Source organism: Clarias gariepinus, chromosome 14 (assembly GCF_024256425.1).
Source record: "Clarias gariepinus isolate MV-2021 ecotype Netherlands chromosome 14, CGAR_prim_01v2, whole genome shotgun sequence".
NCBI lineage: Eukaryota > Metazoa > Chordata > Actinopteri > Siluriformes > Clariidae > Clarias > Clarias gariepinus.
In genome coordinates, this window is record NC_071113.1 from 10,969,272 (window position 1) to 10,985,359 (window position 16,088).

The 16,088-nt window shown below is 39.8% G+C and overlaps 1 protein-coding gene across 4 annotated transcripts in view; it reads left to right on the forward strand.

Annotated features, from left to right (window-relative positions):
* Positions 1–16,088, forward strand: part of wu:fj29h11 (uncharacterized) — a 42,446-nt gene that overhangs the window by 25,270 nt on the left and 1,088 nt on the right. For 2 of the 4 annotated variants that reach the window (XM_053511684.1, XM_053511685.1), the window contains 21 exons: positions 175–287; positions 573–723; positions 1,064–1,312; positions 1,418–1,606; positions 2,217–2,395; positions 3,204–3,390; positions 5,679–5,818; positions 7,893–8,077; positions 10,560–10,825; positions 10,958–11,171; positions 11,308–11,485; positions 11,591–11,720; positions 11,827–11,907; positions 12,022–12,207; positions 12,312–12,580; positions 12,742–12,887; positions 12,966–13,050; positions 13,982–14,090; positions 14,592–14,741; positions 14,964–15,194; positions 15,922–16,087. In XM_053511684.1, coding sequence (XP_053367659.1) covers positions 175–287; positions 573–723; positions 1,064–1,312; positions 1,418–1,606; positions 2,217–2,395; positions 3,204–3,390; positions 5,679–5,818; positions 7,893–8,077; positions 10,560–10,825; positions 10,958–11,171; positions 11,308–11,485; positions 11,591–11,720; positions 11,827–11,907; positions 12,022–12,207; positions 12,312–12,580; positions 12,742–12,887; positions 12,966–13,050; positions 13,982–14,090; positions 14,592–14,741; positions 14,964–15,194; positions 15,922–16,087 — 3,604 coding nt within the window. The other 2 variants (XM_053511686.1, XM_053511687.1) reach the window with 2 other exon arrangements.

Genomic DNA, 16,088 nt, shown 5'->3' on the forward strand with positions numbered 1-16,088 from the left:
AAGAGAGTGGTATCCATGTCGAGACGAGTTCCGAGTGACAACATTGTGGAGGTGGATTAAATTGCACAGTAGAAGCTGTGCAATTTAATCGATTTTGCTATTTAATTGATTGTAAACTATGTAATTAACATAGAAACTATGTAAAGTTGTGCCTTTTTTCCCGGGTCCTTGCAGGAGATTTTGACATTCCTTCTTCTAGAGAAGATGTTGATAGAGACAGTTCCTGGAATCAGTGGCTCCGGTCTGAAATTCCCCAACTCTTCCTACAAGCCATGGATGTTTTTATTGTAAGCACAGAGTAACATAGAATGAGATTATGAACTGTAATGTATACCATAATGCTTATACACATACACATTACCTATTGTATATACTATATATAGATATTTATAACAATTTAAAGGAAAAACTGGTTGCCACAATAACTTAATTCTGATTTTTTTATTATGAATTTCTTTTAATTTGTCACTAATCTTATGCATGTGTCTCACATCATGTTAAAATTACATATGCTTGCAAATGTTTAATTAGATTTATATGATTAATACAAAATCATGTAAAAAATGTTACAGAACCATCCTGACTTTAGCGGGCTGGAGGGACTTTGCCACTTCTTGCAATATATCCCCCAGCCTAGTGAAATCCTGGACTTTTTTAGCCCTGTGGCCAAACAGATCATCCAGCTGCTAAAGGGGAAACCTTGCCTTCCAGCCAAGGACAGCAGTAAGTCTGCAGTGCATGCTTTCAGTCCAGTGATGTCTAAGTCTTCCGAGTATGTGTCTGTACTGCATATGTTTAAATCATTTGGGAACAGAGAGTACATTTGAAAATCTCGGCCGTTTTACCATAGCACACCTCAAAGCCTGTCAAGTGGCATAAATGAAGTATAATGGCATCATAAATCCCATAGGTGTGAATCACACAGAAAGGTTCAGAGTTCATTTACTGCTACTAGATGGATAGATTTCATTTCGAAAGAACCTGGCTGACTGAAAACTGATGAAATAGGTGTTATTACTTTTTGGACTTAAAAAAAGCTAAAGAGAAATCTCTGGTGTTGCAGAGGGCAGAGTAGAGTTCAAGCTGCCTTCGCAAGTGGCTGTGTGCCAGGACCCTCTGTTTCAGGACGTGATCGGAGGAGAGGAGCTGTTTAAGCACCTCAACCTGTCATACCTTCACCCTGCACTGCAGTCTTCACTGTCATCTTCTCTGCTCACTGCCCTGGGTGTCCAGCGGCTAAAGGCTTCCAACATCACCACCGTCATCTGTGCAATGGCCAAAAGTCTCGTTCAAGAGGGCGATATCCACTCAGGTATACCAGCTCATCTAATACGCATCTGTTTTGTATCTTTCAGATTAAAAAGGGTGATATATAAAGAAGGTCTATTTTGAGTTGTTTTTTTTTGTTTTTCTCCAGAAGCCAATCTTAAAAAGCTGGCCAAAATGCTGGCGTGTAATTTCCGCGCTCTGGAATCCGAGTACAACGAGGTGGACGGCCTCCTGCAGGCCCTGCGAGATGTTCCCATGGTACCTCTGGCAGACGGCCGTGTGGTGGCTCTCAGAGCAGAGGGTGTTTTCTTTCCTCTCAGCGAGGATACTCACAAAGGTGCGACCAAAATGGGCTCACCACCATATTCTAACCTGTAGTCATTAGCAATTAAAATAATGACATGCTGCTTTGTTTCCTTCCTAGCATCGCTGTTGTTTTTGCAAACAGCCTCATTTTAAGTACCCGCTGGCTTTCAACTCTATTTATGCTGCTTTTTGTTTTTGAAAAGGGATCACAAGGCGGTAGACAAAAGAATATGAATGTGATTTTAAAATACAACAAACGTTTTAGATTGGATCTGCATGAATTTTAAATAAATTGTGTGAATAAATTGCTCCTGAGTCTAATAGTGAGCTAATAGTGAACACTGGACACTATGATGCTTATAGCATGCTACTTCTTTATGAGATAATATTGTGAAGATGCTTATTGGCTCTTGAATAATTCCTGATAGATAGTGAGTCCTATAGAGAAAGCCAGAGAGATTCATAAACAAGAAAGACAACCCCATGTGGCAGATGAGACCGCAAATACCAGATAAATTAAATATTAATGCTTGTGTTCGAGGAAGTCAGGCCAGCACAACAGGAATTGGGTCATGGCCACTAATGTGTAATGAAAGCCACGCCCCCTTAAAAGCAACACTGTTTCATCTCCATTATCGCAGGCCTGAATGCTCTGTACAAGGACCTGAGCATTGTGGAGCCGCGGCTGCTTGAGTGTCTGGATAAGTTGGGGAACTCTCAGGTGCGCGAGCTGCTCTGTAGGCTGCAGGTTCATGAACTGGAGCCCAGAGAGGTGCTGCAGAAGCATGTCTACCCCATACTGAAGAGCGCTGCTTGGAAGGTCAGAACACACACAGTTATAAGAGCATCACATGCTGGTCTGATGTCATTTTGCAAAAGTAAATGATGTCTCATGGTTTAGGAAGTAAAGCTTCTTCGAACATTTAGGTAAGAAATTAACCACAGTAGGGTGTACAGAAAAAAATGGCACCTGTACCATGTTGTTGATTACCTTTCAGTAACCGAACATCATGATGTGTTTCGTTTGTCTTATGGCAGTACAACATTGTCACGAAGGAACTTAGATAAAAAAAATATGAAAACTCTATTTACCTTTTTTTCCATAATGAATAAGCCAAAGGTGATGGTGGCAAGAAGTCACATCCTGAGGCAACAAATGGGAAAAAAAACAACACATCAATTTTTTTTAACCACTTATAATTACGTCTTAAATTATGCAATAGAAAGAAACATCTTAAATTGACTGTTACAAAACACTGACTCTGGATACTCTTTCCAAAAATGCTGAATAAACATCTGTTTACTGACAAATGTTATTACATTAAATCATGTCAGTGCTTTGTCCTCGTGCTTTAGGTTTTCATCAGAGGCTTTGCCGAGTCTTAGTCATATGACAACATAAAACTTGCCTTGCTCCTGTTACAAAAATCCAGTAATTAACAGCGCTGTACTGTAGGCTTTTATAATGAACATAAAAATTTACTGTAAATGTTTATTAATCATCTCTACCTTAAATTCAGCTTCTGAGAATAAAGATGCAAAAACATAAATGTGAAGCAGAACATACAGTAAACTGTATGAACAAGAACATTATTATAATGATGATGCACAATTCTTTTCATCTATAGGAAAAACCAAAGGACATCATTGTCAGCTACCTGGTGTTTATCAAGGAGCATTCTCAGGAGCAAGACTACAGAGTGCTGAGGGAAGCTATCCCCGTACTCACCAACAGGGGCTTCCTCTGCCCCGGCCAGAGCAAAGTCCAGTTCTCTAAAGAGTACGGCAACATCGACCTGCCCACCCAGCTGCCTGGTAAATACCACACTCTGCCTGGCAGCCTGTGTTTGTATGCCAAACAGAAACACTCCTACTTGTGCATATGGCACTATAAATGATGAAACTGTTTGGCATTATAGCAAGACCATCTGTGAGTCATGGTTCACTGTCCTCGTGTGTGAATCATGTTTTTTTTTTGTTTTTTTTAACTCTGGGGACTTGCAAAGAAAGTAACATGAGAATGTGTTGACAATAGAAAAAATTATATGAATGTGTTAACAACAGAAAGATAATGACTCATGAAGACAAGATAATAATAGAAAGACAAATAGAATTTGGTTATGTTTTGGTTATCTTTTTTGGGGAAAATTTTTTATATATACTGTATATGTACAGAACACATTTAAATATTACACAAAGATAACCCAACTAAATACAAAATGCAATTTTAAATGATTATATTTTTTTAAAGGGAAAGACCTAGCCGAACCTGCCTGACCCGATGTAAAAAAGTAATTGCCAACTGCAGTCTAGCATTTGCGATAACCTCCAATGAGTCTTTTTACATCCTTGTGGTGGAATTTTCTCTCTCTCTCTCACACACACACACTACTGTGTATGTGTGTATACACTCAACAAAAATATAAACGCAACACCTTTGTTTCTGCTCCGATTTTTCATGAGATGGACTTAAAGATCTAAAATTCATTCCAGATACACAATATTACCATTTCTCTCAAACATTGTTCACAAATCAGTCTAAATGTGTGATAGTGAGCACTTCTGCTTTGCTGAGATAATCCATCCCACCTCACAGGTGTGCCACATCAAGATGCTGATCTGACATCATGAGTAGTCCACAGGTGTACCTTATACAATAAAAGGCCACCCTGGAATGTGCAGTTTTTTGCTTTATTGGGGGTCTGGGGACTCAGAACCGGTCAGTATCTGGTGTGACCACCATTTGCCTCATGCAGTGCAACACATCTTCTTCGCATAGAGTTTATCAGATTGTCAGTTGTGGCCTGTGGCATGTTGGTCCACTCCTCTTCAATGGCTGTGTGAAGTTGTTGGATATTAGTGGGAACTGGTACACGCTGTCGTATACGCCGGTCAAGCACATCCCAAACATGCTCAACGGGTGACATGTCCGGTGAGTATGCTGGCCATGCAAGAACTGGGACATTTTCAGCTTCCAAGAACTGTGTACAGATCCTTGCAACATGGGGCCGTGCATTATCTTGCTGAAACATGAGGTGATGTTTATGGATGTATGGCACAACAATGGGCCTCAGGATCTCATCACGGTATCTCTGTGCATTCAAAATGCCATCAATAAAATGTACCTGTGTTTTTCGTCCATAACAGATGCCTGCCCATACCATAACCCCACCACCACCATGGGCCACTCGATCCACAACATTGACATCAGCAAAGCGCTCACCCACACGACGCCACACACGCTGTCTGCCATCTGCCCTGAACAATGTAAACCGAGATTCATCCGTGAAGAGAACACCTCTCCAACGTGCCAGACGCCATCGAATGTGAGCATTTGCCCACTCTGGTCTGTTACGGCGACGAGCTGGAGTCAGGTCAAGACCCCGATGAGGACGACGAGCATGCAGTTGAGCTTCCCTGAGACGGTTTCTGACAGTTTGTGCAGAAATTGTTTGGTTATGCAAACCAATTGTTTCAGCAGCTGTCTGAGTGGCTGGTCTCGGACGATCTTGGAGGTGAACCTGCTGGATGTGGAGGTCCTGGGCTGGTGTGGTTACACGTGGTCTGCGGTTGTGAGGCTGGTTGGATGTACTGCCATATTCTCTGAAACGCCTTTGGAGACGGCTTATGGTGGAGAAATGAACATTCAATGCACGAGCAACAGATCTGGTTGACATTCCTGCTATCAGCATGCCAATTGCACGCTCCCTCAATGCTTGTGGCATCTGTGGCATTTTGCTGTGAGACAAAACTGCACATTCCAGGGTGGCCTTTTATTGTGGGCAGTATAAGGTACACCTGTGCACTACTCATGATGTCAGATCAGCATCTTGATGTAGCACACCTGTGAGGTGGGATGGATTATCTCAGCAAAGCAGAAGTGCTCACTATCACACATTTAGACTGATTTGTGAACAATGTTTGAGAGAAATGGTAATATTGTGTATCTGGAATGAATTTTAGATCTTTAAGTCCATCTCATGAAAAATCGGAGCAGAAACAAAGGTGTTGCGTTTATATTTTTGTTGAGTGTATGTATATAAGCTTTGAAAAAAGTTTTTGTATCATCTTTTTTTCTTGTCTTGTCTACCCTTCCCTCTCAGGTGTGGACTGGGTGCTGATAGATGCATGCTACCTGCATGACGGAGATTTACCAGGATGGAGGGATTTCTTGAGTGATCTTGGAGTGAGGGATCTTCTCATTTTCAGGAAGCAGCGGCACACCCTCAAAGATGCAGAGCTGGTAAAAGACCTAAAGCATTAGAGGCAGAGAACCAGTGTGGCATTTTGTGCATCCCAGTTCTGATAATTCTGAGCCAGCCTAATGATGTAGTCAAGCTTTCTAAAGGTTCAGACACATGACAGTCACAGGGGAAAAATGCTTCTTTATAATAAGAAACCTTAACTCTAAACTCAAATCGTATGGTTGAGAGCTCTGCTATTATTCCTGTTCAGTTCAGAATCACTTAATTCATCTTTAAATCTTGATGCTATGCAGCCAACTTCAAGAATTTCAAACTCAAATTGTATCTGTTAAACGCACAGCCATACACAGGACTATGTGCAGTAAAATGCATTTTCATGTCTTTACCCAGTCACAAAAGTACAATACAAGTACATTTAAATAAATCTGCACTAAAATAAAAATGAAACTAAAAAAGGAAATATATCTTAGGGCAGGCTATTCCAAGGCACTCGGGGACTAGATCGAGTACACCCTTGACGGGGTGCCAATATATCACAAGGCCAGAAAAACTTAGGCACATATGTTTTTTGCATGTGTTTTGACTGAGGGAGGAAACCGGAATACCTGGAGGAAACCTACGAAACATGGAAAAAACTATCCCATAGGCAAACAAGCAAATGATAATTAAATTCGGCAGCAGGTTGTTTATAAAAAAACATTTTTCATACTGTACATGAGAATGAGAAAGAGAGATTAGATTTTTTTATTGCTAGTTTTGAAGCTATCATTGGTCTGAAGTAAAAAAAGAAATATATGAAACTTGTAGTTATAGAAGGAAAGATACCTAGATTTTGGATCCAGAATTTTGGACCACATTGTATATTAAATTTAAGTAATTTAAGGGAAATTAATGGAGAATTTAAAGGAAGATGAAATGTATTTTTTTCTCTTTAAAATATGTGGGAAAGTGTAAACATGAGGGTAAACAGCACGGATCAGAGATTAAAAGTAGATCTATCAATTAGCTTAGATGTAATCCATTCATTCCTCCTACTTGGAGTCTCCCTTCATCACGCATTTAAACAACCGAATGTTTCAGTGTTTCCGAGTCCCAGCCGCTGTATTTATTTGCTGCAGTACTGTGTATTTAGCTGGGATGACGCTGGGAGAGGAGAAATGCCAACAGAAATTATAGTATTCTGAGACATGAGGGATTTGTAGCGCTCGTGCGTCTGACCTACATTTCTGCAATTTGCCTCGCTGCTTTGAAAAGAGCTTGAAGTGTGATTCTCTTCTATATGCAAGTCAGTGTGAAATTGCGGCTTGCATTGAGGAACCGTTCAGTGCTGGTTCTGGAGTGAAGGCTTCTTGAATACCTCCAGTTCTTTCCTGTCTTTTCCCCACATATTTTCTTTCCAGGCACATACTCTTGCTTCTTTGTTTAACTGACTGTGACTATAGACACTGTCACACTGAAGTAAAAGTAGATAAATATAAAAGTATGTTAAAGTTCAGGATAAAAAAGGTATAAAATGTATACATAAAAAATATAACAGGCTAAAATATTACATTTAGTAATGGCCAGTGAAAAAACAGATTTGCTTAACACTGTAATAATAATAATAATAATAATAATAATTATTATTATTATTATTAGTAGTAGTAGTAGTATTGTTACCTTTCTAATTTGTTTTCTCTTTTCCTTTATTTATTCATTTTGGAAGTGAATGAAATTCCTGATAATTATTTTTGATCATTCTGCTTTTTATAATTATTATTATTGATCATTATTCTTATTATTAGGGTTACATAATTGTTTTTAATGAATTTCTTATGAGTTTATTTTAGGAAATAATAAATATTCCACATTAATATGTTTTAAATGTTTTTATGTTTATTTTAATTTATTTATTCAGTTATTAGTTGTCCTTTGGGCAGTTGGGCCGTTTTGTCTTTTACTTATTTAGGGTCATCTCTGTTTGTAAAGAGTTTAATTCAGACTAATCAACTAATTTTGATTTATTACAACAACCTGTTGTACAATTTTTTACAAAGTTTCACTAACCCTTTCTTAAATTATTAAATTTATGTAAATTTATTTTTACCTCCTTCCATCTTGTCATCTGTCAAGGCATCAAGCCCATGGGCAGCGGAGTCAGAGCTGTGGCCCGAAACTTCCGATAAACTGTATGTCGTAGAGGATCAGCATTGTGAAGAGCTCCACTCACTGATAACAGCAGATCAACTTCCCGCTAACATCAAAGTGCAGCAAAGAGAAGTTCTAATCAACCTGCTGGAGAACAACTGGGAGACTGGGTATGTCACACACACACACACATACAGTCTCCTAAACATCTTCACAGTATGGGATTACACACTGCTGTTTCTCACTTAAGATTCTCATCACACTTCCTCTGTAAGACCTGTCTGTCAGCCAGCTGCTCTAATCCTCCTAATCTGCGGCTGATTGTACACCAAAGCCTGTAGGTTAGCCATCCATGTCCTGTGTCCAGTCTGTTATTTCAGTCCCATATCTTTTCTCTTTCCCGACTCTTCTCCACTACATATTCCTGAAATCTCATGGCCTACAGTATATTCTGTGTACAATAACCCCGAATTGCAGGTGGCTGGATGTGAATGGGGTCACTGTGACTTTTTATTCCTTTTGATCATGTAAGCTTAGTTACAATACAAACACTAGACACTGTTGTCTGGGTGGGGATGTTAAGCTCGCTGGATTTGTGCAGTTTATTTAACGTATCCTCGTTTTTAGCTTTATCATTTCATAAGTCAAATTTGGCCCATCAGCATTGTGAACAAACTGGAGGTCATATTCAGAGTAACGATCCTTGGGAAGAAAGAACAAAAAAAAAAAAAAACAGCCACAGAGAGGACTGCTTTAAACGAATACCACAAATTCATCCATCTGACAAAAGTGCTATCTCTAAATCAATATTTTCCTTTAATGAGGACTACATGGGCATGTCTTGATTCCCCTTATGCTTTTATTATGAGTGTGTTTCAAATAAACAGATTTTCTATGCTTCATTTAGAAATCCTACTGTGTTCTCAGGTTAAAAAATGCTGGCACATTCCTTTACGGTGGTTTCAAGCCATTTAGGCTTTATAAACTCCTTCAACTCTTCATAACTGCCTTTGTAGGATTGTCGATGCTGCCAGTCATTAAGGCTAATGACCAGACACAACAACAGGTCTGGGATTCGGTATCTCATTGTAGCAGCTCGCGCATCACCTCATGTCCTCTCCGTGCTGCAGGATTTGAGTCATTGAGTCGTCTGAGCAGGACAAAACAGAGCATATATGAGATAATGTTTTCTTATACCTTATAAATCTTCATCAAATAGCTCATCCTGCTTGTAAAGATATCACACAGAAAAGTTTGCCCCTGAGCCCCCCGTACCATGTTGTGCGTCATAGTATATTAGTTTCCTTGAATGACTACATGAGTAAAACACATAAAACACAATGGGGTGTGTGATAACAGGAAAACAATCAGTAGTGGTTTGATGTTACCACCATAATGTCCAACAAACGTACATCTTGAAGTGTGTTAATTAATTAATTAGAAAATTCAATCTCATACTTTTTTTATTTACAAGAGGGATGTACTGAAAGTAATGCAGAAGTAGACATAGATAATTTGTATATTAACTGACATAATTCATTCAGAGTGTTTGTAGAGGAAGTCTTACTTCATACAAAGGTATTTAACTCAACGTACACTCCCAGTCAAAAGTTTAAACACACCTTCTAATTCCCTGGTCTTTCCTGATTTTTCTTTCTTTTTAAACTATGCTGAAGACGCCCGAAATATGGAATAATCTCCTTTGAAGAGTTGATATTAAGATGTGAGCATGTGCTACTTACTGTATGCTCTGTAAAGCCTTTATTACGGCTCTAAACTAAGGTGTTGTTAATTAGTGGTTTTTAAGGCTGGTAACTCTAAATTAACTTCTCCTCTGCAGCAGAGATAAGTTTTGTTCTTACTTACCTGGGATGGTCTTCATGAGATTCATCATTGCTTGATGGGATTTGCACTTGACGATGCTGTTTTTAATAGCAACTGACTCTTGGTGTTCTTACTTAATTACCTAATTCCATATGTGTAATTCCATAGTTTTGAAATCTCCAGTATTATTCTACAATGTACTGTAGAAAATAAATCACTAACCAAAAAACATTGACTTGGAAGGTATCTCCAGATTTTTGACTGGTACTTTAGTCTCTGTCACAAGCAATGCTTTTCCACCATCGTTAAACCTCTTGAATCCTCTTTTGATAGTCTTTGAATGCGTGGGTTGTCTTTCATGCTGGTTTTCTGTTTTTCAACCTTTAACTTTAAACGTCGATCTGTGCACATTGACTGTGACTGTGTCAAGACTAGACAAAACTAGACAAGACTGTGTTGAGTAGTACCTTTGTTTAGAGTAAGGGCTACTTTGCCAACATGTGCAATTTAAACATGTGCAATCAGTCTACATTGACAGATTACCTACATCAGTCATTAAAAAAAAAAAAAACATAACATTATAACAGCTAGAAACTATTTCTTATCCTTTCACTTCTTTTCTTCTTGAAGTTCATTCATTCATTCATCTTGAGTAACAGCTCTGTCCTGGTCTAGTCATGAATAAGACAGATAAACAAAAATGCAGCTTTAAATGTGACTGAGTAAGCACAAGGTGTTCTTGTGTCTAAAAGACCATTGACCAGCCTTATCTTGGCTGTTACAAAGAGCTGACATCACTAAGCAAAGTAAATGTTTTTGGTCTTTCAGAGAGAAGTTTGCCCAGTACCTCAGGTCTCAGGTGCTAGACAGCCAGGGCCACACCCTAAAAGACGCAAAGTCCTCGTTCTACCACCACCTCACCCAACTGGCATGGGTGCCTGCCTACAAGCCCACACAGGATGGGAAAAAACATGTGGAATACTTAATTCCAAACAGGGTGTATCTCTTGTCTGACAAAGTATACAGTCTGTTGGGATCCCACGTCTGTTACGTCACACTGACACAGAGTCCAAGTGAATTCTCCAGAGCTATAGGTAAGCAGGTGTCTACATGTCCTTCTGCTCACAAAATAATATGAGAGTACAGTATGTAAGAGTGTTTGATAAAGGCTTGTCCTTTTTCCATTTGAAAAATTATTGAGGACTGTCCCTTTGGTTAACGTACAGGGATGAGACATACTGTTCTGGTCGATGAGATAGTCAGCTACTTGAAACGCTGGTGTACGAAGGAGTGTGATGGCGGCGAGGCAGAAGGAGCCGATTTTACCACGACCATACAGCATATCCACTCCGTGTACCGCTACTTACAAACAGAGTGCTCTATAGCACAGCTAAGAGATCTTTTCCAGCAATCACCTGCTGTCTACATAGAGTACGACAGGTCAGAGAGCGAGATCTACAGTACACTATCACATACACACTTTGTTTCTTTCGACAAGAATCACAATTATGTTAGAAGTGATACAATGGATAAAGGTAGTGTATGCTAGTCTCTAAAAGCTTGTGTGTGTCTTTAGGAAGGACGATTGGACTTCAGGACACTTCTACCATCTCAAGGACGTGTGCTGGCGAGATCCCACTGAAATGTTTGTCAGGTACAAGGAGCTGATCCGTAAACCAGACAGCGGGGTCCAGGAACCTAAAGTGCTGGCTCCATTTTACAGCAAATTGCTGGAAATGGAAGAACTATTTAAGGTGAGTTTCGGCCAGCTTTTGTGCAATTCTGTTTTGAAAGAACTGAAATTGCATGCATTTTGTTTATTTACATTCCATGTGAAAGTTTTTCGTATTTTGATTTAGCAGACGTTAAACGTGAATCGCAATCCATCCATGAAGCAGTATGTGGATCTTTTGGGAGTTGTGTGTGAATCTTCGCCGATTCCCTCAGCAGAGGTGCTTCAGGATATCTCCATTATTTTTGCCAGACTGGGTGGGTGCTTTTTATTTTTTTTTAATGTAGTACTTACACTTTGCTCTACAGCCCTTACTTAATGCAACACAGTTGATAATTTATGTTTTGTTCTATCGAACAAAAGCCGAAAAATGTAAACAACCTACATACTCAGAGCAAGATCAAGACTTTGAATTGAACCAGGGCTACTGCAACTCGCTGAAAGGTAAGAGCATGCTAATGCTATTTATTTAGGTTTATTGTAGGTGTTTATTAATCTTGTGTCCTCTTAAGCGTCAAACAACTTGGCATGACTTATATAATGTATAATGTTTGCCAGGGATGGTGTCTCGTATGAAGGTGTTTCCTACCAAGACACAGGGTTGGGTCACGCTGGACCGGAAACCTATGATAGCAGACAACCCAAGCCTGGAGAAAATCTTCAAATCTCACGGTGAAGTATGTCTACTCAACCTGCCCTCGGCTCAAAAGAAAACAGCCAACAGACTTAAACCAAACCCAAAAGGTAGTCCGCTGATACAGCACATGTTTATTTGAAAGTGTATTATGGAATTTTCATATTGAAAGTAGAGTATAATAAATGCTGGGTGTGAAATATATTTCTCAAAGGCAAGCTGCACGAGGAGAAGCTGGCTTTCAGCGAGGGAGACCGAGAGCTGTTCCTGGAGATCTGCGGAGTGAAGAAGCTTTCGCAGTGTGTCACCACCGAACCCCAGACAGAGAACTACAGGCCATGTCCAGCTATGCAGAACCTGGTGCGTGACCTCATCCCGTACATCCAGAGATTCATCTACTACCACGACGAGCTCTGCGAAATATACGAAGACCTGACAGAAAGCGGCATAGCCCAGGAGATCAAAGCACTTAGCTTCGGTCAGGTAAGTATGCGCCATTTTCTTGTTCACAACATCCTAGTTACGAAATGTGCAGTTCCCGACTTGGCTGCAGTGCCTGCTGAGTCATTGCTGGCTGTTGCATCATGTCCTTTTAGTGAAGGACTGAAGAGAGATTCTTTTTTTTCTTCTTTTTTTTAATACAGGTGGGAAAGCTTTATATTTATTACCTTCTCGAACAGCCAGATGAGAACCCCATTGTAGAGAGCGAGGACATCATATGTCTTCTTAAAGACAGGAAAGAGTTGTACATTCAGAAAGACCATCTGTCATCTAAAATGGCCATCTGCAGGTATTCCTCGAATAATGCATTTTTTATTTATTTTTTTAATGCAGCTGGTTTGCAGCTAATGTGTTGATCTGATTGCAGAGAGCTGGTGAAATTGTTCACCACCGAGAAGAGCTTTGTGGAGGAATTGAAACACTTTCTCGAGGAACTTGTTATGCGCATCAAAGTAAGCACCTTCACTACACTTACTGTAGGAGTTTGAAGAAATACTAGGGGATTACTAAAGACATCAGATTAATACAGAAATGATCTAATTTCATTTAAACAAGAAATGATTTCTAAAATAGTTTTTGAATCCAGTATCTGTGAAATATGGCTGTTTAGTAAAGTACCTGGCATGTTTTAAGGCTTCTTTAGGCACACTGATTGCTGGGGTTTTTTCTGTCTCCTTTTCCAACATGATTTTTTGCAGGCAAAACAGAGTTAAAAAGTAAATAAATATATTTTCATGTTTTGCTACTTTGCCAGCATAAATGACCTGTTAAAATTCTTGGTGTTCAACAGTCCTGGCTCTTCTTTAGCTTCTTCGTCTCTATTAGTACAACCAGACCTTAATCTTAAAACAACATTCACACTCAAACACAGGCAGTTAAAAATATTCAAACTAACTATAAGCAGAATCTGGCTTCTGGTTAACTCGTGTAGGTAGCAAATGTAGAAGGTCATGTTTGACCCATAATGAAGAGCCTCCGATCCTCCAGTCCTGTAGAAAAGTTTTTCCTTAGCTGGATGTCTGGTACTGTACGTCAGTACACAGGTGAGTCACAGCTCTAGAGATGCTGTGCAACACTGGGTCATGTCTCTCGGGAATGCGTCACAGTCACCTGGCAACTAGAACTGATTGAACACGCCTAAAGACATTCTAATTATCACATCAGGAGGCCAAAGAAGAAAATGTCTGAAGGAGATAATTTGTTTAATTAATGCGACTGGGCGTGAATGATACAGGAGCATGACGGACTTACCACGTCCTCCTTATTCATGGCAAAGGTCTGGCTAATTGTTATCAGATTTAGTCTCGCATTTAAAATCAAACAACAATTTAACCTGGAAAAAGAACTGTAATGCCAGTTTGTTTTATTGTCTCTCTCATTTAGGATGCAGATTCTTTGAAACGATTACTGGATAGTAAAGACATCCAGGAGCTTCCCGAGGACGAAGAGCGATGGGAGATTCCGGCACCTCTGAAGACACCTGAACCCATGAGTAAGCTCCAGACCTGGTTGCGAATAACATCTATAGAGTATCTGTAGGGTATAGTGGCACGGGGTCACACATTCCCCTGATGTTTTTATGTGGTTTTGAAGTCTCAGAGGCGGGGCCACATTTGCAGCTCTGACAAACACCGCTGCTTTAATCTCAGCATCCAGAACACTGTTATTTTCCTTCATCTTCTATTCATGTGTTGCACACACATGGACACACAGGCTGTGTGGCGTGCTCATATGCTAATAGGGATTTGTTCGGTGCAGTGCTCACTGACATGAAAGAGCAGCTGTTACCAGGGTGGAAGGAGTGCAGAGGAAGGAGAGAATCATCCCAGCTCATGCTTTCCTCCTGACAGGAATCAATAACCATCTCACACACACACAGACATACACATGTATTTCATTAATCAAGGACACAGTTTAGATAATAAGCCCTTGTTTTCTTTAACACAAGTATTTATAGCTGCTTGGCCTTTTTCCTTTCCTTTTTTATCATTAGACCATTTTTCAAGAAGCTCATCCGAAACCGCGAGTGAAGTAATGATAAACACAGACAAGGAGGAGGAGGAGGAGAAGGAGGAGGATGATGATAAGCTGCACTGCTGGCCTCCTAAAGCATCGATCAGCAAAACAGGACTCAGAAGCACAGGTGCATGCACAGTCTGTCTGTCTGCAGTAGATACGTAGGGAGTAGTTCCAGTTCCATAAACCCCACATGCTATACCTAATACTGAAGATATTATTTATTCAAACTGCATTCTTAAAGTCAAATGTTATTGTCACCCCAACAATATCCAATATCCAAGGACTACATAAAGTGCAAATAGCGCAACAATTTTTTTTCTTTACCTGTTTACTCGTGTGTACGCAGGAAAAGGAAGCCAGGCAGTGGAGGCAGTAATGAAGATGTGGCCTCCACCAGCACCTCCAAGCTCTTCAGCCCCTCCTGTTTCTCCAGCACCTTCTGCTCATTGGAGCTCTGGAGCTGAGCGGAGCGCTCAGGAAAATACAGCAGGATTCCAGATACACAGAGAGCCAGGCGCTCCAGGTATTCAGGGATTTCAGGGACCCAGGTCAAGCGGAAGCATCTCTCACACAGAAGGTTGGTGCTTGTGTTAGAAGATGACAAGATCAAGAGCAGAATGATTTTTTTCTTCCCAATGTTTTAAGATTAAATAATGATAATTAAGATATTAAATAATGTGTGATACTTTACAGTGGTGGCTTAAAGTTTTAAGCCAATGTAATATAGTTGCATGAAACAGCGGATTTCACTACTTATTTCTATCTGGCTGAAGAGTTGTGCTAATTAACTAAAAATCTAGTGAAAACCCGGCTTTGTGACAATGCAGCCATGATCTGGGTCATCTTTAGACCTAAAGCCAATAGAAAACTTTGGGTGATGGTGGACAAGGCAGTAGCAGACAAGAAACCATCTTCTGTACATGATTTCAGAAAGCAATCAAGCAGTGAGGATTAAGTGAATAACACCAGAGTACTGCAGACGTCTGTTTCACTAAAAAAATAAACTACTTTATACTAAGTATTGATCGTTGTATAGCACTTTCTTTACATAAATAACAAATTATTCTTATTGTGGTTGTCCTTATTTTAGAATTTTGAGAATGTGATTAAAACATTGAATTTACCCTGGGTCTCAATATTTTTGTCCACCACTGTTTGTACATCATTTTCTATGTATGTGTGATAAAAAGATGTGATTCTGTAAAAAAAATTACTAAAAGTGTCTTAGTACAAAACCTAAAATGTAACATGTAAATTAAACAAACAATATTCATGGTGATTACTTTTTCATTATTATTATACAGACCAACCAGCCAAAGCTGCTGTGCTGGTGGTCAACGGTGGTGATGTTCCTAATGAAGCCCAAGCTGGCTCCAGTGTGGCTCCTGAAGAGCAAGCTGAGGTCAGTGTGGACAAGCCCGAGAACACGAGCACTCCATCTTCAGCTGGAGAACAGCAACCTTCAGAACAG